General features: G+C 42.7%; 1 protein-coding gene and 1 long non-coding RNA gene across 4 annotated transcripts in view; one reads left to right on the forward strand and one right to left on the reverse strand.

Annotated features, from left to right (window-relative positions):
- NIPAL2 (NIPA like domain containing 2) overlaps positions 1-13,402 on the reverse strand; it is a 109,941-nt gene extending 96,539 nt beyond the window's left edge. Inside the window, exon 1 of one of the 3 annotated variants that reach the window (XM_002819317.6) lies at positions 13,050-13,402. In XM_002819317.6, the coding sequence (XP_002819363.2) occupies positions 13,050-13,184 (135 nt within the window). In that variant the 5' untranslated portion in view covers positions 13,185-13,402. The remainder of the gene's footprint in view (positions 1-13,049) is intronic. The other 2 variants (XM_009243977.4, XM_024251431.3) reach the window with 2 other exon arrangements.
- LOC129047701 (uncharacterized) overlaps positions 1-22,252 on the forward strand; it is a 50,669-nt gene that overhangs the window by 25,167 nt on the left and 3,250 nt on the right. Inside the window, exon 4 of the long non-coding RNA XR_008509420.2 lies at positions 7,633-7,755. This is a non-coding gene — a long non-coding RNA (uncharacterized LOC129047701). The remainder of the gene's footprint in view (positions 1-7,632; positions 7,756-22,252) is intronic.

Here is a 22,252-nt window from a genome sequence, read left to right on the forward strand (position 1 = left end):
CCTCCTGAACCATGAGCTGAATAAACTTCTATTGTTTATTAATTACCCGGTCTGTGGTATACTATTATAGCAGCTCGAAAAAGACTAAGCTGATTTAGGGAACCAGTGCTGAGACCACAGGCAAGCAGCCAGACACTCATCTTATGCAGACCTGGTATGGCCTGCCAAGCTCAGGGTGGGTCTCTGAAGAAGTCATTTTGGGGCAAATGCAATCTTCAGCGAGGCATGGAGCTCATAACTAAATATATGTTAGCCCATATTTACATTAGGGATCAGTCAGCACCTCCTGATATGTGCCAAAGATGGCAAGATACCTTGTTGAGGCCAGGCATGGTGGCTCATAGCTGTAATCCCAGCACTTTGGGAGGCCGAGGCAGGTGGATCACCTGAGGTCAGGAGTTTGAGACCAGCCTGGCCAACATGGTGAAACCCCATCTCTACTAAAAATACAAAAATTATCTGGGCATGGTGGTACACAGCTGTTGTCCCAGCTACTCAGGAGGCTGTGGCAGGAGAATCACTTGAACCCAGGAGGCAGAGGTTGCAGTGAGCTGAGATCATACAACTGCAACTGCACTCCAGCCTGGGTGACAGAGTGAGACTCTATCAAAAAAAAACAAAAACAAAAACAAAAACAAAAACAAACACGTTGAGAGTGACCAAGGGCTGGGAAAGTGACATGGTGAGGCAAATGTGTAGTGTGTACATCCTGAGAGCTATATGGAGGGGCAGTAGAGTGCTATCTGTCAGGCCTCATGCAATTAGGACACTTTGGTGGGCCATGACAGACTGGGTGAAGAGATTTGACTTTATGTAAAATGTAAGTCTGTTGGAACATAGGATGGGGAAGGGGCTAGTTAACAGAAGTTATAAATGGAGTAGAGGAATATCGGTCTTTCAGGAAAAAAAAAACAAGCTAAAATAAATGGCACAAAGTCTTATGTTAACACTAAGTGAGCTTTCCTAGGCTAGGGTGGTGGTCCTGCTGGTTGGTTAAACTACAGTCAGGGTCTATGAAATATGATGACACTGTTGCCACCAAACACCTCTGTCAGCTGTTCCCAGTGCTACACGCACCACCTTTCCAACCTGGAAGTCTGGAAAGTGGCTGAAGACATGGGAAGAATCTCTGCCTTAGTACTTCGAGATATCAAGTGTTCCAATTAGAAAATGACTCTCATTAGGAAGTGTTCTGAAATGTGACTGAAAGGGAGGCAAACAGGGGGGAGGAGCCAAGATGGCCGAATAGGAACAGCTCTGGTCTACAGCTCCCAGCGGGAGCGACGCAGAAGACGGGTGATTTCTGCATTTCCATCTGAGGTACCGTGTTCATCTCACTAGGGAGTGCCAGACAGTGGGCGCAGGTCAGTGGGTGAGTGCACCGTGCGCCAGCCGAAGCAGGGGCGAGGCATTGCCTCACTCGGGAAGCGCAAGGGGTCAGGGAGTTCCCTTTCCAGGGGTGACAGATGGCACCTGGAAAATCGGGCCACTCCCACCCAAATACTGTGCTTTTCCGACGGGCTTAGGAAACGGTGCCCCAGGAGAGTATAGCCCGCACCTGGCTCAGAGGGTCCTACGCCCACGGAGTCTCGCTGATTGCTAGCACAGCAGTCTGAGATCAAACAGCAAGTCGGCAGCAAGGCTGGGGGAGGGGTGCCCGCCATTGCCCAGGCTCGCTTAGGTAAACAAAGCAGCCTGGAAGCTTGAACTGGGTGGAGCCCACCACAGCTCAAGGAGGCCTACCTGCCTCTGTAGGCTCCACCTCTGGGGGCAGGGCACAGACAAACAAAAAGACAGCAGTAACCTCTGCAGACTTAAATGTCCCTGTCTGACAGCTTTGAGGAGAGCAGTGGTTCTCCCAGCACGCAACTGGAGATCTGAGAACGGGCTGACTGCCTCCTCAAGTGGGTCCCTGACCCCTGACCCCCGAGCAGCCTAACTGGGAGGCACCCCCCAGCAGGGGCAGACTGACACCTCACACGGCCGGCCAGGTACTCCAACAGACCTGCAGCTGAGGGTCCTGTCTGTTAGAAGGAAAACCAACAGAAAGGACATCCACACCAGAAACCCATCTGTACATCACCATCATCAAAGACCAAAAGTAGATAAAACCACAAAGATTGGGAAAAAACAGAGCAGAAAAACTGGAAACTCTAAAAACCAGAGTACCTCTCCTCCTCCAAAGGAACGCAGTTCCTCACCAGCAATGGAACAAAGCTGGACGGAGAATGACTTTGACGAGCTGAGAGAAGAAGGCTTCAGACGATCAAATTACTCCGAGCTACGGGAGGATATTCAATCCAAAGGCAAAGAAGTTGAAAACTTTGAAAAAAATTTAGAAGAATGTATAACTAGAATAACCAATACAGAGAAGTGCTTAAAGGAGCTGATGGAGCTGAAAACCAAGGCTCGAGAACTACGTGAAGAATGCAGAAGCCTCAGGAGCCGATGCGATCAAATGGAAGAAAGGGTATCAGCCCTGGAAGATGAAATGAATGAAATGAAGCAAGAAGGGAAGTTTAGAGAAAAAAGAATAAAAAGAAACGAGCAAAGCCTCCAAGAAATGTGGGACTATGTGAAAAGACCAAATCTACGTCTGATTGGTGTACCTGAAAGTGACGGGGAGAATGGAAACAAGTTGGAAAACACTCTGCAGGATATTATCCAGGAGAACTTCCCCAATCTAGCAAGGCAGGCCAACATTCAGATTCAGGAAATACAGAGAACGCCACAAAGATACTCCTGGAGAAGAGCAACTCCAAGACACATAATTGTCAGATTCACCAAAGTTGAAATGAAGGAAAAAATGTTAAGGGCAGCCAGAGAGAAAGGTCGGGTTACCATCAAAGGGAAGCCCATCAGACTAACAGCGGATCTCTCGGCAGAAACTCTACAAGCCAGAAGAGAGTGGGGGCCAATATTCAACATTCTTAAAGAAAAGAATTTTCAACCCAGAATTTCATATCCTGCCAAACTAAGCTTCAGAAGTGAAGGAGAAATAAAATACTTTACAGACAAGCAAATGCTGAGAGATTTTGTCACCACCAGGCCTGCCCTAAAAGAGCTCCTGAAGGAAGCGCTAAACATGGAAAGGCACAACCGGTACCAGCCACTGCAAAATCATACCGAAATGTAAAGACCATCGAGACTAGGAAGAGACTGCATCAACTAACGAGCAAAATAACCAGCTAACATCATAATGACAGGATCAGATTCACACATAACAATATTGACTTTAAATGTAAATGGACTAAATACTCCAATTAAAAGACACAGACTGGCAAATTGGATAAAGACTCTCTTGAGACTGATGGGTCTCAAGACCCATCAGTGTGCTGTATTCAGGAAACCCATCTCACGTGCAGAGACACATATAGGCTCAAAATAAAAGGATGGAGGAAGATCTACCAAGCAAATGGAAAACAAAAAAAGGCAGGGGTTGCAATCCTAGTCTCTGATAAAACAGACTTTAAACCAACAAAGATCAAAAGAGACAAACAAGGCCATTACATAATGGTAAAGGGATTAATTCAACAAGAAGAGCTAACTATCCTAAATATATATGCACCCAATACAGGAGCACCCAGATTCATAAAGCAAGTCCTGAGTGACCCACAAAGAGACTTAGACTCCCACACATTAATAATGGGAGACTTTAACACCCCACTGTCAACATTAGACAGAGCAACGAAACAGAAAGTCAACAAGGATACCCAGGAATTGAACTCAGCTCTGCACCAAGCAGACCTAATAGACATCTACAGAACTCTCCACCCCAAATCAACAGAATATACATTTTTTTCAGCACCACACCACACCTATTCCAAAATTGACCATATACTTGGAAGTAAAGCTCTCCTCAATAAATGTAAAAGAACAGAAATTATAACAAACTATCTCTCAGATCACAGTGCAATCAAGCTAGAACTCAGGATTAAGAATCTCACTCAAAACCGCTCAACTACATGGAAACTGAACAACCTGCTCCTGAATGACTACTGGGTACATAACGAAATGAAGGCAGAAATAAAGATGTTCTTTGAAACCAACGAGAACCAAGACACAACATACCAGAATCTCTGGGATGCATTCAAAGCAGTGTGTAGAGGCAAATTTATAGCACTAAATGCCCACAAGAGAAAGCAGGAAAGATCCAAAATTGACACCCTAACATCACAATTAAAAGAACTAGAAAAGCAAGAGCAAACACATTCAAAAGCTAGCAGAAGGCAAGAAATAACTAAAATCAGAGCAGAACTGAAGGAAATAGAGACACAAAAAACCCTTCAAAAAATAAATGAATCCAGGAGCTGGTTTTTTGAAAGGATCAACAAAATTGATAGACCGCTAGCAAGATTAATAAAGAAAAAAAGAGAGAAGAATCAAATAGATGCAATAAAAAATGATAAAGGGGATATCACCACCGATCCCACAGAAATACAAACTACTATCAGAGAATACTACAAACACCTCTACGCAAATAAACTAGAAAATCTAGAAGAAATGGATAAATTCCTCAACACATACACCCTCCCAGGACTAAACCAGGAAGAAGTTGAATCTCTGAATAGACCAATAAGAGGAGCTGAAATTGTGGTAATAATCAATAGCTTACCAACCAAAAAAAGTCCAGGACCAGATGGGTTCACAGCCGAATTCTACCAGAAGTACAAGGAGGAGCTGGTACCATTCCTTCTGAAACTATTCCAATCAATAGAAAAATAGGGAATCCTCCCTAACTCATTTTATGAGGCCAGCATCATCCTGATACCAAAGCCTGGCAGAGACACAACAAAAAAAGAGAATTTTAGACCAATATCCTTGATGAACATTGATGCAAAAATCCTCAATAAAATACTAGCAAACAGAATCCAGCAGCACATCAAAAAGCTTATCCACCATGATCAAGTGGGCTTCATCCCTGGGATGCAAGGCTGGTTCAATATACGCAAATCAATAAATGTAATCCAGCATATAAACAGAACCAAAGTCAAAAACCACATGATTATCTCAATAGATGCAGAAAAGGCCTTTGACAAAATTCAACAACCCTTCATGCTAAAAACTCTCAATAAATTAGGTATTGATGGGACGTATCTCAAAATAATAAGAGCTATTTATGACAAACCCACAGCCAATATCATACTGAATGGGCAAAAACTGGAAGCATTCCCTTTGAAAACTGGCACAAGACAGGGATGCCCTCTCTCACCACTTCTATTCAACATAGTGTTGGAAGTTCTGGCCAGGGCAATCAGGCAAGAGAAGGAAATAAAGGGTATTCAATTAGGAAAAGAGGAAGTCAAATTGTCCCTGTTTGCAGCTGACATGATAGTATATCTAGAAAACCCCATTGTCTCAGCCCAAAATCTCCTTAAGCTGATAAGCAACTTCAGCAAAGTCTCAGGATACAAAATCAATGTACAAAAATCACAAGCATTCTTATACATCAATAACAGAGAAACAGAGAGCCAAATCATGAGTGAACTCCCATTCACAATTGCTTCAAAGAGAATAAAATACCTAGGAATTCAACTTACAAGGGATGTGAAGGACCTCTTCAAGGAGAACTACAAACCACTGCTCAAGGAAATAAAAGAGGATACAAACAAATGGAAGAACATTCCATGCTCATGGGTAGGAAGAATCAATATCATGAAAATGGCCATCCTTCCCAAGGTAATTTACAGATTCAATGCCATCCCCATCAAGTTACCAATGACTTTCTTCACAGAATTGGAAAAAACTACTTTAAAGTTCATATGGAACCAAAAAAGAGCCCACATCGCCAAGTCAATCCTAAGCCAAAAGAACAAAGCTGGAGGCATCACGCTACCTGACTTCAAACTATACTACAAGGCTACAGTAACCAAAACAGCATGGTACTGGTACCAAAACAGAGATATAGATCAATGGAACAGAACAGAGCCGTCAGAAATAATGCCACGTATCTACAACTATCTGATCTTTGACAAACCTGAGAAAAACAAGCAATGGGGAAAGGATTCCCTATTTAACAAATGGTGCTGGGAAAACTGGCTAGCCATATGTAGAAAGCTGAAACTGGATCCCTTCCTTACACCTTATACAAAAATCAATTCAAGATGGATTAAAGACTTAAATGTTAGACCTAAAACCATAAAAACCCTAGAAGAAAACCTAGGCAATACCATTCAGGACATAGGCATGGGCAAGGACTTCATGTCTAAAACACCAAAAGCAATGGCAACAAAAGCCAAAATTGACAAATGGGATCTAATTAAACTAAAGAGCTTCTGCACAGCAAAGGAAACTACCATCAGAGTGAACAGGCAACCTACAAAATGGGAGAAAATTTTCGCAACCTACTCATCTGACAAAGGGCTAATATCCAGAATCTACAATGAACTCCAACAAATTTACAAGAAAAAAACAAACAACCCCATCAAAAAGTGGGCGAAGGACATGAACAGACACTTCTCAAAAGAAGACATTTATGCAGCCAAAAAACACATGAAAAAATGCTCACCATCACTGGCCATCAGAGAAATGCAAATCAAAACCACAATGAGATACCATCTCACACCAGTTAGAATGGCAATCATTAAAAAGTCAGGAAACGACAGGTGCTGGAGAGGATGTGGAGAAATAGGAACACTTTTACACTGTTGGTGGGACTTTAAACTGGTTCAACCATCGTGGAAGTCAGTGTGGTGATTCCTCAGGGATCTAGAACTAGAAATACCATTTGACCCAGGCATCCCATTACTGGGTATATACCCAAAGGACTATAAATCATGCTGCTATAAAGACACATGCATACGTATGTTTACTGCGGCATTATTCACAATAGCAAAGACTTGGAACCAACCCAAATGTCCAACAATGATAGACTGGATTAAGAAAATGTGGCACATATACACCATGGAATACTATGCAGCCATAAAAAATGATGAGTTCACATCCTTTGTAGGGACATGGATGAAATTGGAAATCATCATTCTCAGTAAACTATCGCAAGAACAAAAAACCAAACACTGCATATTCTCACTCATAGGTGGGAATTGAACAATGAGAACACATGGACACAGGAAGGGGAACATCACACTTCGGGGACTGTTGTGGGGTGGGGGGAGGGGGGAGGGATAGCATTGGGAGATATACCTAATGCTAGATGACGAGTTAGTGGGTGCAGCGCACCAGCATGGCACATGTATACATATGTAACTTACCTGCACGTTGCGCACATGTACCATAGAGCGTAAAGTATAATAATAATAATAATAATAATAAAAAGAAAAAAAATAAATAAAAAAAAAAGAAAGGGAGGCAAACATCAAAGAGCGTGAGGAAGGCACTAGATGCAGAGAAATAGTGGTTATGGTTTAAAGAAAGCAAAGTTACATTAAATAACTGACATAATTTTTCTTATTTCCGTTTGCAATGAGCTGAGTCCAGAAATTACTGATTATTAGATATATATTTTTATGACATTTCCTATAATATAGGTTGATTGCAATGTAATAATAGCTAGTGTTTATTGGGTACTTGCTATGTGTCTGGCATTTTGCTATTTGACATGCATTATCTTATTTTGTGCCTACAACAACTCTATAAGGTACATATGTATTATTATTATTTCCATTTATATAGAGAAAGCTGAGAAATGGAGAAATCGAGAAACTTGGCAACACATCCAGTAAAGAGCTGAAGCTTTTATGACAGCACAATACAGGAACAAAAAGGAGAGCTTTGGGGAATGCCAGCCTTTCCAAGGTAAGTTATCAAATGTCAGTGTGAACAGTCATCAACACTGGAAAAAGAAATTGTTTAATTCTCATAAGCTAACAAAATGAATATGACATACCATTTCCCATGCTACCTAGGTGAAGCATGCAAGTTGAATAGTCATAGCAATGCTAGTATTTTTTTTACGGTTTTAAAAATTACATAGACAACTGTGAAGATAATTATTTTGATGAGTAAATTACTACAATAAATTGTCATACGGAAAATATCCAGATCAAGAATAGAAATTGGGTCCCCAGCCAAACCCTCCCTTTCCCTCCTCCCATCACAACCCTCTCTCTTCCCCAGAGGAATCGCTGGCCTGACTTTGTGGCAATCACTTTCTTGCTTTTCCTTATAGCTTTATCACCCAAGTGTGTGCTCCTAAATACTATAGTAAATGGTGTCTTTTTCTGCTGTGTCTTTTAGGTCTATTTTAATCTATAGGTCATCCAACTATCCATTTTTTCCCTTTTTTTCCTCATAGAAATGATTTTTTAAGAAACCAGGCCATGTATGCTGTAAGCTGGCAGTTTCCCATAGCCTGGATTCAGCTGATTGCATCAATGCGAATATCATAACTATGTAGTATGACTCAAGCCATAAGGAGGGTATCAGGTAGATTTAAATGCAAATATCTGGTCTGCCACATGTACAAGTATACTAAAACTCAGTTCCTCTAACAAGGGCCCCGGGGACTTATTTATTGATTTACAAAAGTTTTGAACAGTTGCTTTGAGGTAATCTCTTAATCTCTTTCTTCCTCCCTCTTCCTTCTTCTTGCTTTTTTTTTTTTCTTTTTAAGGGACAGCATCGTTCTATGTTGCTCAGGCTGGTCTTGAACTCTTGGGTTCAAGAGATCCTCCTGTCTCAGCCTCCTGAGTAACTGGGACTACAGGCACGAGCTACCATGCTTGGCTTCTTGCTGCCTTATACATACATCTCCTAGAAAATCTGATAAAGGAAAAAATGTCACATTGGATACATAAGGAAGGGAACAAAATCAAGTATAAACAAAACAAAATAGAAAAAGGATTTTTCTTAGGAAGGAAATGGAAAGGACCAGCAAGCAACCTCTACTCAGCCCTTTGATTATTTGAAAGTTTAGCACTATTATTTCTTTAAGAGATACTCATATGCAGCTACTAGCAGAAAAGAGATAGATGGTAGCAAAGCAAAATTAATAAAAGAGTAATATAAAACTCAGCATGATTTTTCTCAAGTCCAGCAAGACAGAAGCCTTAATCATTTTCCCCTCGCATGGACTCTTACCACATTGTTTTCAAGCCTTAGTTTCTAGCAATGGCCTTCAGGCATGGAATAAAAGTAGTTTTGCAGTTAAACCCACTTGCTGCTGGAAGATCTTGGGGCAAGTTATTAAACACAAGTGTCCTTATATGAGCAGTGAGGATAATACATACCTTACGAGGTTGAGGGGGGCTCAAATGAGATAACAGCTATAAAGTGTCACATAGTAAATGCATAACAAATGTCAGCTTCCTCGCTGTCCTCCTCCCTGCCAAGTTGTATCAATTTTCCCTTAAATATGTTGACTTTAAAATCCAAGCCATTGAAAATCAAAAGTTCAACGAAAGGGCATAAAAAACCCTGAAGTTTCATTTCACCCTATGCAGAATAAACCTTTCTGACTATGTCCTTGTGAATTTAGACATTTAACAATATGCATAAACTTAAAGAACCAACAACAAAATCATCCTTCTCATTATTTCCCACATTTTCCCTCTTCTGTCCATTCTCTCTACAAACTTTGCTGGTTTGGCTCTTATTTATTCAACCACATAGCAGGAGGGAAGCTGGAGATCTTTTGGTCCAACTCTAATTTTTACCAATAAGGAAACTGACATCCAGAGAAATTAAGTGACTTGTCCAAGTATGCTAGTTAACAGCAGAGGTGACAGACTCTAGCACTGGTTGCAAATTAAATGCCTATGTTTTGAAATTTCACATGGACCGCATAAATATGTACAAGTATTATGTATCCATAAAAATTAAAAAATCTTAATAAATGCATATGGGGGTCAGTAGGTAAAAGAAAAGAGAACCAAGAGAGCTACAGCGGGGAGCACAGCTTGCTTTAAACATGAGATCCAGCTCAGTGATCATGTGGGGGAAAAGGCCCAGCATTGCTGGAACTCCTAATATTTAAAGAGATGATGGAAACTTGAAATTTTATATTTGATCTTCTCATTTTTAAGTGTTGGCAATGTATTGAAGACTTTGAAGCCTCTCTGCTAGTCAAACAAGATGTATCTGTAGGCTGGATTTAGTCCACAGCTGGCCAGTTTGAAAACTCTGAATCCTGCTAGCCTTAATTTAAATTTTTTTTATTTAATTTGCTTTGATTCCTGCACTTCTGCTTGAAAAAATCTTCAATGGCTCCCACTGTCTGCAAGGCAAAGTCCAAACTTTGTCACCAGTCCTTCAAGGCAACCCATGACTATATCCAAGACCCCAAACCATATTTCCACCTTATAGTCAGTCTCCGTCTTCCACCGCAACCAGAATGATGGTTGAATTGTACTCTAGGAAGGAAAATATTCAGAAAGGCACCAGTCCAGGCCATGAGGGCTGCTCCTGGGTCCCTAAGCTTTTTCCTTTCCTGCAGTGCCCTACACTGTGCATGCCTGTCAATGAAACCCTGTCCATCATTAACTGTCCAGCTCAAATACCACCTCTCCACAAAACATCCCTGATGTCCCAGCCAAATGCCCCTTTGCTCTGAATTTCCATGGGACTTTATATCACTCACATGACACTTACAACACACTGCCTTGTTTTGGCATTACCTACATAGCTCATTTTCCCAAACACCTAATAATATTCACAGAAGGAAGAGTTTGGGTCTTGCACTATATTGAATATCCCTGCAGTGCTTTGTACATAGCATGGAGCTCAATAAACATCTTGGGAACATTATCCTTCTCTACTGAAAACTTGTGGATCAAACATAAAGTGCCTTTTGTTTACCTGGCACAACTCTATCACTTCTATACTTCTATAGGCCAGGCTTTTCACCAAGCACACAGTGTCTGAGTAGTGCAAAGGGCAAAGACTTCACTTCCCTGCTCCTAAGACATCTTCCCCCACTGAACTGCTACTCTTAAGTTGCTTTGAGGTTTCTTCCTCCAGAAGCACTCACACCTTTGTCTTAGACAACATTGATTCTAAGTGGCCACTGTTAAACATTCATCTATTACATGAAAGCATTCCAGAGAAGTTTGTCTTTTTCTATGTAGTAAGGTTAATTGATCAGATTTGATGATAATCACTTTGGAAGGGACAAAGGGACAGAGAACTAGGCTATCAGCCAACACGCACTGTGCAAATATTTTAGTTGTGATCAAACCAATGAAGGCAAGCAAATAAGCATCATTAAGCTGTGGCTAGTTAGCAACCAACATTCATTTTGATTGTGGGAGTGACACATTTATATCTCACACTTTGTTTTTCTGGAGCCACACCCATTTTCAGCCATTTCTATTCAGTGTCAAAAAAGACAAGAAAAATTAGACTCAATTTTATTTTTACTGGCCTGGACAACACCAGAGGCACTCAATAAAATGCTTCTCGAGTGAACTTTTTAAAAATTAATTTTTACTTTTGCTTAACAGAAATGCAATTACCAAAAAGATAAAATACCACCATCTTATAAGAGGGCCTAAATTTGCACAATAATGAGAAAACTTGATACAGTCTTATCTCAAACCAGCAAAGTTTAGATGTCAGCTCAGTAATTTCAATTAGCACATTCTGGATACATCCTTTTTAACCTGTACAAATACACACTGTCAAAGGCAAATTAAGCCTTGCAAACAGTATTTATTTGCCTCGCATTTATGTCACATGATAATCTGTGTTTGGATATCAGAGAGCCAAGACAATCAAGAATTCCAGGAAATGTCAAAGAAAACTAATGACTACAGAGGTTTCCACTGTGAAAACAATGTCCTGTTTTTGGATGATCACATCTGCTAACCCTCTATTTTTTTTTTTTTTTTTTTATCAAGAGGGGATAGATAACTCATTCTTAAACTTATATTGGGAATGCTTCTAATAAAAGAATAACAGATAGACTCAAGTTCCCATAAAAATGATGCTTTTCTTTGTAATTCCTGTGGGTAGAAGAAAGGAGAAATGGGGATGGATTACAAACATTGATTAAGAGGCTCTGAGTACCCTCATTTTTCCTATTTTTATATCTTTTATGATGAAATGACTTAAAGCAATACTCTCTCCTCTTGAAAACTAATAAAGTGAACATGCTTATTTATCTTACTTATTCTTTATACAAATATACTGTCTTCTGCATTCAGAAATTAATATTTAAAACACTTCAGGCATAAAAGGAATCTAGATATTTGATAATTGGTTAAACTCTCCGATTTACAACAGCAACAAATATTTTCTGATTATATTGTTGCAAAAGTAAAAGTATCCATGGTTTTGTTAAAGAACAAGAACAAAGTAACACATTTAATGAAAACAGGAGGAAGCCTGGAATCCACCGTGATAAAACTCAGTTGCAATATGAACGCTGCTAGAGGAAGGGCTGGCCAGAGCTCTTCCTCATCTTAAACCAAGCCAAAAATAAATGGGCGGCTCCAAGTCCCTTTGATTTTGTTAAATGTATATTTCCAGTGTAAACTGGCGTTAACAATGTTTTCCCAAAGGGCCGGTGGGAAAGAATGAGAGTCCTGCAAATGCAACCTGAGCAAATGTGTTTGTTCCTCGCACGGAAATGGAAGAGCTGTGTTGAGATACCAGGGACACACGCAGGGCATCTGCGCGAGGTGACATTAGGCTGCCCTTAATGAGTTTTCTGCTTCTGACAACAGGGTGTCACTTTTTTTTTTTTTTTTTTCTTTTCTTTTAACTGTAAAAGGATCCTGGGGTGAAAATGAGTGGAGAATTGCCCCCACATTCCTAGATTCCTTCCGGGAGAAGAGGGCGGACGCAGGCTGGGGAGGCGGGATCGGGACCCGGAGGCCCAGGAACGGGTGGCTGAGGTCAAGGCCGAAGACCTGGGCGCCCACTCCCAGTGCCAGGTGCCCGGGAGAGGAAGACTGGGTGGACCCCCGCGCTCCCGGATGAGGCGGACTTAGGTCAACGCAGGAAACATCGCATGTCAGCTCTTCCCACTCGGAGAGGCCGGGTGTCTTCCTGAGAGCTGGCAGGAAAGCGGCCGAGGCGCAGAGGCGCCCGGAGCCAGCCGCCCCGGGCGTGTCCCCACCGGGCTGCGGGGGCTGCGGGGCGGCCCTTACCTGGTTCCTGCGGTACCAGTCGCCCGAGAGGGAGCCGTTGCCGGCGCCTGGTGCCCTGTACGTGAAATTCAGTGACAGCTCGTCCAGGGCGGCCAAGGCGGCGTCCCCGGGGCCCGCGGGAGCCAACGCTGCCATGAGGTCTCGCTCCCGGCGCTCGGGCTCCGGCTCGGGCTGCGGCCGCCTCCCCGCCCTGTTGCACCGCGAGGAGGCCGCGCCCGGGCCGCGCCGCCGCCACTTCCTGCTCGGTGCCCGGGCGAGGCTGGCGCGCCGAGGCCACTTGGCTCCCGCCCCCGCGCGGCCGTAGGTGCTCCCAGCCTGGCCGGGCGCTGCCTCCTCTCCTCCTCCGGCGCGAGGCGTCCGCGGGGAGCCCAGCGGTCTGCGGCCTCCCGGGGCCGCCCGGCTTGCACCGCGCCCTCTTCCTGCCGGGCCAGTGTCCGCATCCTTGGGGCCGCACTGCCCAGGGGGCAATCCCCGCTGCCGTCCGCAACGGGTCCCCGCGCCTGTCGGGGCCAGAATCAGATCATCTCCGATGTAAACATTTGCCCAAGTCAATGGAAGAGGAGGAGACACTGACTAACCCAAAGCAGCTACCATCTCCCATCGCTACCTGGCAATTCCAGTCCTCTATCACATATGTAGTGTTTCTCACCGATATTTTAAAAATTGATTGCATGTGAAAAAGTCAGGAGTTCCCAGAAATATTGTAAGCAATATGAGAAAAAAAGATCCGGGCGATTAAATCTCAGTGCCAGTGCTTGATAGATGCTTAGTAAATATTCCTTGAATGAGGAATGTGGTAGCCGTAGGACCCCAGTGTGCGATGACTGGATTGGGTTTTCTTCAGATAGGACCAGGTGGAATTGCTGAAAATTGCCAGCTACTGTATATATGAATTTAGGATGAAAGATAAATGTTGTTATTAATCTTAAGAACTCTAACGAGATGTTCTGGTTTTACCTGTATTCAAATTCTAATGTGTGACCACAAATGATCTGTAAGGTATTTCTCACTTTAAAAAAACCATGATTCTATACTGTTGCCTGAAGCCTGATAGTTGCCTTCTTTTGTTTACACAATGCTGAGGTTTTTCTTAGATAATGTGCTTTGACTTCCATGAGTTCATGAAAGACAGACCTTCAAGAAAAGAGAATTGCTGCCTAGAAGGGAGCAGGGACAGTTTTCAGTGTTTCTTAGGGGAAATGTGCAAATGAGAGAAAAGAGTGAGAAAAAATCATTTCACATACAGAAAAAACAAGACATGTCGTCTCAGAAATTGTGTAGTTTCTTGCTTAAGCACTCGAGATGTTCAGTGAACAGCTAACAACTGTAGGTAACTATTCCCAATTTTAACAGGCTGATTTACTTCAAATAAATATCTGAAGGAAAAAGGTCTCTATTTGTTATATTACATTTTATTTTATTTTTTGAGACAGGGTCTTGCTCTGTTGCCTAGGCTGGAGTGCAGTGGTGTGATCTTGACTCACTTTAGCCTCATATTTCTGGGCCCAAGTGATCCTCCCACCTGGGACTACATACAGGTGCATGCCACCATGCCCAGCTAATTTTTTTTTTTTTTTTTTTTTTTTTTTTTTTTAGATAGAGTTTCTCTCTCTTGCCCAGGCTGGAGTGCAGTGGCACAATCTCAGCTCACTACAACCTCTGCCTCCTGGGTTCAAACAATGCTCCTGCCTCAGCCTCCTGAGTAGCTGGGGCTACACATGGACACCACCATGCCCGGCTAATTTTTGTATTTTTAGTAGAGACAGGGTTTCATGGTGTTGGCCAGGCTGGCCTCAAGCTCCTGACCTCCTGTGATCCCCCTGTCTTGGCCTCCCAAAGTGCTGGGATTACAGGTGTGAGCCACCACACCTGGCCCCGGCTAATGTTTTTCTATTTTTTTGTAGGGACAGGGTCTCGCTATTTTTCCTAGGCTGGTCTAGAACTCCTGGCCTCAAATAGTTGTTCCACCTCGGCCTCCCAAAGTGGTGGGATTACAGGTGTGAGCTGCCATGCCTTGACTGATAAGTTTTCTATAACATCACATTCATTGATATTGGTGACTTCATTAATGCTTCTTTCTCTTCACATGCTTTAGGGTGCAAGTAACAGAATATCCAAATAAAAGTGGCTTAAACAATAAGTATCTGCTATCTCCAGAGGAATGTGTCTCTATGTGGTTCTATTATGTCGTCACTTCCACCTTTCTGCTCTGCTATCCATGAGGTACTGGTCTTGTCCATTGAGGGAGGAAAGCCTTTTCCAGAATCCTCCCAGCATCTTTTCACCTCAGATCCCATTGGCTGGACTGGGTCACATGCCCATGTTCTACCAGCAAGGGAGGCTGGGAAAGTGATTCTTGGGTATCACCAGCCTAGTGAGAGGTGAGCTCTACCAACCAGGATGAGTGGGAATGCCATGGGGGTATGGGGGAGGGGAACCAGTCAAGCCTGGTACAACCACTCTAGTATTTTTCTATCAGCCAGATTGTAAGTAGTTGTACAGTTGCTAACAAGCAAAATACTAATGGATTGTGTTACTTTCTGGTTTAAAATGCCTCGAAGCCTCCCCATTGCCATAATGAAGTCCACATTTTTTTTTTTTTTTTTTTTTTTTTTTGAGATAGAGTCTCGCTCTGTCACCCAGGCTGGAGTGCAGTGGCACAATCTCGGCTCACTGCAACCTCTGCCTCCCGAGTTCACGCCATTCCTGCCTCAGCCTCCTAAGTAGCTGGGACTACAGATGCCCGCCACCATGCCCAGTTAATTTTTTGTATTTTTAGTAGAGTTGGGGTTTCATTGTGTTAGCCAGGATGGTCTCGATCTCCTGACCTCGTGATCCACCCACCTCGGCCTCCCAAAGTGCTGGGATTACAGGTGTGAGCCATCACGCCCAGCCAATATTTTTTTATTTTTATTTTTTGTAGAGATGGGGTCTCATTATGTTTCCCAGGCTGGTCTAGAACTCCTGGCCTCTAACAATTCAGTGAGACTTCTGAATAAAACTAAGTTTAATTCTTTAAAAGCTTGATTTTTTTTCCTTTAGTTGATACTCTGCTATACTCAACTTGTTCCCATTTTATTTCTTAATTTAAAAAATCATTTTCAATTTCTTTACATTTGTTTAAAACCTCTAATTTTGGAGGAAGATGGTACATGATGCAGAGAAGATCTGATGTACAGCCTACCACGTGCTGTTCTCTAGATTCCAAGATGTCACTGCTGTTGCTGCTGCTGTCCTAGTGTGTGTGGGTGGTTGAAACGAAGAATTCGTGACCAGCGTTCCTTCCCACACAGTTCACAAGGAGGCGGCAGGAATGCCATGTGAACTATTTTGGTCCCAGCAGTGTAGGCAGAGCTGTGCAGATTGTTCCGTACTTTGTGACGGCCTCTACCTCTCGTGGGATTTCTTCAGGGGATATCCTGTTCACTTTACGGGATGCCAAAAGCTAAAAAAAGGGCTGAAACGTGGAGGTCTGTCTTCCTCAGTTAATTTGAAGAACTCTACTCTGGTGCCAAATCATTTACTTAGAGAGCAGGGTTAGATTTTGCCTACCTTGCCTGGGATCAGTCACTGGCAGCATTAACAAAACAGTTTTTTTTTCTCTCAACTTTTTTTTTAGATACAGGGGTACATGTGCAGGTTTGTTACATGGGTTTCTTGCAACCAGGTAGTGAGCAGAGTACCAGTAGGTAGTTTTTCAACCTATGCCCTCCTCCTTCCCTCCCCTCTCTAGTAGTCTGCAGTGTTGATTGTTCCCATGAATAAAATGTTTTGTTTTGTTTTTTTAAATTCATCTCTAGCACAATTCAGTCAATACTAGTTGTGTTACAATAAGCATTACTCAAATTAGGAGCTTTTAAGGGGCCAAAGTAGAGAAGGGTATGGATTAATTCAGGTATCTCACGTCATAAGCCAAGTCCGGATTAGACACTTTGATGAGAGAGGCGAAACTTTAAATCTTATAGAATAACATATGACATCATCTCTATAAACAACAGTTTGGCAATTGTTAAAGTGCAAACACAAGGCAGACTGTCTGGGTTCAAATCCTGACTCCACTGCTTATTTGCTGTATGACCTCATCTAGTTGCTCAATTTCTCTGAGCCTTGTCTTCATCAGCTGTAAAAGGGAGATGATAAGGAGTACCCAAAACATAGAAAGTACTCAATAAGTGCCGGCTATAACCTTACAATAGGGAAGCATCCCTTAAACAAATTAAAAAATACAATCCACATAGACAAAGATTCATAAGTGCAATTACAATAAAACTAAGAACTTTTTTTTTTTTTTTTTTGAGACAGGATCTTGCTCTGTGGCCCAGGCTGGAGTGTAGTGGTGCAATTTTGGCAGGACAAAGTCTTGATCTCCCAGGCTCAATCCATCCTCCCACCTCAGCCTCATGAGTAGCTGGGACTACAGGCTCACACCATGACGCCCAGCTAATTTTTGGGTTTTTTTGTAGAAATGGGGTTTCACCATGTTGCCCAGGCTGGTCGCAAACTCCAGGGCTCAAGCAATCTGCCTACTTTGGCCTCCCAAAGTGTGGGTTTACAGGCATGAGCCACCATGCCCAGCCAAACTAAGAACTTTTATACATCAATAGGCACCATAAAGTGTAAAAAGATAAGTCAGAAACTGAGAACCTTAATACAAAAATACTAGCCAGGCATGGTGGCGCGTGCCTGTAGTCTCAGCTACTTAGGGAGGCTGAGGCAGGAGGATCACCTGAGCCCGGGAGGTCAAGGCTGCCCTGAGCTGTGATCATGCCACTGCACTCCAGCCTGGGCAATAGAGTGAGACCCTGTCTCAAAAACAAAACAAAACAAAAGTCAAACTCAGAACTTTTATTTCTCACACATATGACTGACCAAGGATTCACATCTAGAATATATAAGTAACTCCTTCAGGTCAATAAGAAAAAGTCAGACAACATGGTATAAAAATGGGCAAAAATATAAACAGGTAGTCTTCATAAGAAAAACTATAAATGGCTAATAAAGATATAAAATACTTCCATTTCACCAGTAATCAGAAAAATACAAAATAATATCTCCAATGAGAACCATTTTACACCTGCTGGTTGGCAAAAAAAAAAAAAAAAAATTAATTTGCATACCAAGTGTTGATAAGGATGTGGAGCAAAAGAAACTCTTATTTAGTGCTGATGCTATTGACATTGGAAAGACTTTGACAGTATTTGGTAAAGATGAAGATGTACATGTGAATTTCACTCTTACGTATATACCCCAGAGAAACTTCCATACCTGGACAGAAGAAGAGATGTATAAGAATAACAGCACTCTTTGTAACAGCAAAAAAAACAAAAACAAAAACCAAACAAACAAAAAACTGGAAGCAGCTCAAATGTCCATCAGCAGGAATAGTGGGCAAATGAATTTTGATACATTTATATAATGGAACACAGCAATGAAATTACCTGAATGACAACCGCCTAATACCCACAGCAACATGGATGAATCCCACAAACATAATAATAGCAAATCCATAGAAGATTATATTCAGTATTATTCAAAAGCATGCAAAATTAGACAATATATTGTTTAAAAGTACATCTATCTATATGTGGGAAGACCTAATGAAAAGCAAAGGATAGACCAGGTGCTGTGGCTCATGCCTGTAATCCCAGCATTTTAGGAAGCGGAGGTGAGCTGATCATTTGAGCTCAGGAGTTCAAGACGAGCCTGGGCAACATGGTGAGATCTGTATAGGTACAGTGAGCCATGATGGCTCCACTGCATTCTGTCCTGGGGGACAGGATGACACCTTGTCTGAAAAAGAAAGAAAGAGAGAGAGAGAGGAAGGAAGTAAGGAAGGAAGGAAGGGGCAAAAAATGATAAACACAAAAATTCTGATAGTGGTTGAAAGGTTCGGCAACGTTCTATTTTCTAAATTGGGTTATGTGTTACGTGGGCATTTGTACTACTATTATTCTTAAAGGTATACACTTATGTCAAGTGTGCTTTTTTATAACCATAATATATTTTACAACTAACGCAAAAAGACCCATCCAGAAAAAAACCGAAGTTTTGTGGTAACAGGTTTGAAAAGTTCAAGATTGGTAGACCTGGATTAAAGTGTGGTCTTCTGACCTTTATCAGCTGTATGACTTTGGGCGAATTCTCTGAGATTCAGTTTCCTAATTCATGAAGTGGGAATGATAATATTTATCTTAAAGGCTTTTTTGAACATTAAGTAATGTGAGCTGTATTTCAGCTCAGTTCACCAGATACTTAAGTTTGCGCCAGGAGCCCAGGACATGAAATTGGATAAGGCATGAGGAGCTTAACTGGCTGTGAGCAGGCAGACATGCTAATAGATAGGCTCAATGTTACAAGTTAACTTCAGCACAAGGGTGAGAGGAAACAAACAAGAAGCAGCCAGCTCAGGTTGGGCAGGCAGGTGCAGCCTGGGATGGCTAACTAGAAGAGGTGATGACTATTGAGAGCCCTGAGATGAGTTAGCCACATGAAGAAGGGAGGTCGAGGGTGAACAGGGCTTGCAGCAGGCAGAACACAGGCAAAGACAGCAGAGTATGTATGTATCCACATGAAGCAATTCCACATTACCCTTAGGTGATACACTAACGTAAGGATAGAGAGGCTGACAGGGCCAGGAAATTGAGGGCTTTGTGTGTTGGAGGATCAAGGTCAGTCTTGACTCTTAATGGGGAACCACTAAGTAGCTTAAGATAAGGAGGCAGCAGGGCAAGCTTAGTGCTGTAAAATCTCCCTTGTTGGAGGCACAGGTGTGGCTCGGTGTGGTTTAAGGGGAGAAACACAAGATAGGGGACAAGTTAGGGACTGCTATGGCTCAAATGAGGATATATGAGAAAGGCTGGGGAGAAGGAGAGGGATTAAGAAATGTTTAGAAGTAAAATTGGCATGACCTGCTGATGGGGCAGGGAAAGGTGGGAGAAGGGAGAGTCTAAGATTGTTGTAGTTGGGGCTACTAAGTAAAAAGGCAGCACCATTCACTGATGTGGGGAACAGGAAAGAGGAACCAGTGTAGGGGAACCGGAGTTTGGTTTCAAGACTCATAGAATTTGAGGAACTTGTAGAATATTCAAGCAGGAAAGGGTGTACAGAATTTATTCTAAGGTGCGCTGGTGAGGTCAGGGCCAGGGAAATAGATCTGGGACTCACCAGCATACAGGTGGATGAGACTGGCCATAGTTAGCAAGTAGCCAATATCTTTTAGAGCAGTGCTCAGCACACTTTTTCTGTAAATGGCTAGATAGTAAATATTTTAGGTTTTGTGGACCATATGGTCTCTGTCACAACTACTCAACTCTGCCATTGCAGCGTGAAAGCAGCCACAGACAACATGTGTATAAATGGATGTGACTGTGTTCCAATAAAACTTTATTTACAAAAACAGCATGCTCACTGGATTTGCCCCATAGGCCACAATTTGCTGACCCCTATTCCAGATAGATTACAGAACACAAGGCCAACAAAAACTGCCTAAGAGGTAAGAGCATGGATTTGTAGGGTTCTCGGTATTTGAGACAGGATTCTAGTTCAAAGGGAAATACATTAACTCCTAACTAAAACCTGGGAAGGCAGGGCTGGAGCTGGACTACTGGATCTGGGAACCTGATTGTGCCGTCTGGGCTTCATCCTCAGATCAGCTTCACATGGTGAGATTATGGCCACAGGGGCTCCTGATGCCATCTTTAGAGTGACAAAGGAAAGGGGGAGTGTGGCAGATTGGACTACACAGTTCTTCATGCCCCCGACACAGGAATATTTGCCTTGTACATCCCCACCCATTGCTCAGTGACTACAATTTCTCCCACAGAGGCATCTTCCCATTGATGGTGGGCTTGGGCACATGATTTGCTTTGGCCAATAGAAACGTGGATAGGGTGAGGGTGACAATTCCAAGCCAAGGTTTTTAGAGGCATTCCTGTGCTCCTCTCTGAAAAGAGAACTCCAAGTAGCCACTGGTCCAGGGAGGAAAAAGAAACCTATGAAGTGGACCTGAAGCCAATCCCGGCTGTCTTCAATGGAGCCATATCTGACCTGTAGACTCTTGGGCAAGAAAATAAATTTAGATAGATAAAAACCACTGAGATTTTGAAGGTATGTATTAAGCAGCAAAACCAATTGATTAAGGGTATTCCCAACCAGCTTCAGTTAGAAAGTCCAGGGAAAAAATCTCTGATTGGTCTGCTTTGTGACATGTGACCCATTCCTGCACCAATCGCTGAGGACAGAAGGATTTGGTATTATGATTGGCCCACCTGGATCATATGCCCACTCTATTCAAGGTGATGGGGCATTACCAAGGTGAGGAAAAGAGATGCTGAGCAGATGAAAGCAATTGCCAATATTGTGGAAGGCCAGCATAGAGCAGTGCTATAGAAACCTGGACAGGAGAGAACTACAAAAATGAAGGTGTGTTGAATAAAGCCGTCAGCTGCAGAAAGGGTACTGAGACAGAAAATGAAATGTGTTTATTGGCTTTGACAATAATAGGTGGTCACTGGTGATCTTTTCCTGAGAGTTTCAGTAGAGTGTTGGGGTGACAGTCAGATTATAGATGACTATAAAATTTCACAAAACTCTAATTCACCATAGGAATGTCAGTTATTACTGTAAAGAACCTTAGATAAGGAAAAGGTTAGGAATCAGGGGAGAGCCAGGAGTTTTATCACTTTGAAGCCATAGGAGGCTTCTGGGAAAGGGATGTTGGGATCAGTCCATACTCAAGGGAGACAATGCTCAGAGTGGGGGAAACCCATTGAGGGGAGTACCAAGACTGCACAGTCCTGGTGTGACCCTCAGGGCCTGAGGCAGAATTGCATCTTTGGGAACCAGACGCAAAGACAGGATCCAAGCAACGTGGAATTTAAAAACAGCAGTGAGAGATGATTTGAGGGAGGTAGAATAGGCCAAGGGAGAAGAGAGCTGATAAGAATATCTGGTCTCAGGCCTGGAGAAACAAGAACAGAGCCAGCCCTAAACAAAAGTATTCAGTGGACAAAATGTTAATCTAGTGCCCACCCTGCTTTAAGACTGACCTTTCCTTGACTTATTGTGAAGCCTTTTTCCATAACCCTCCCCAACTCCTGTCCTCCCTCCATACCCCATCCCACCTGCATTTACTGACTTCTGGCTGTGCAGGACTTCCCAAGGCTGTGTCCTACCCAGGTCAGTCCGCCACAGACAGCATCTCT

The sequence above is a fragment of the Pongo abelii genome, chromosome 7 (genome assembly GCF_028885655.2).
Source record: "Pongo abelii isolate AG06213 chromosome 7, NHGRI_mPonAbe1-v2.0_pri, whole genome shotgun sequence".
Lineage (NCBI taxonomy): Eukaryota > Metazoa > Chordata > Mammalia > Primates > Hominidae > Pongo > Pongo abelii.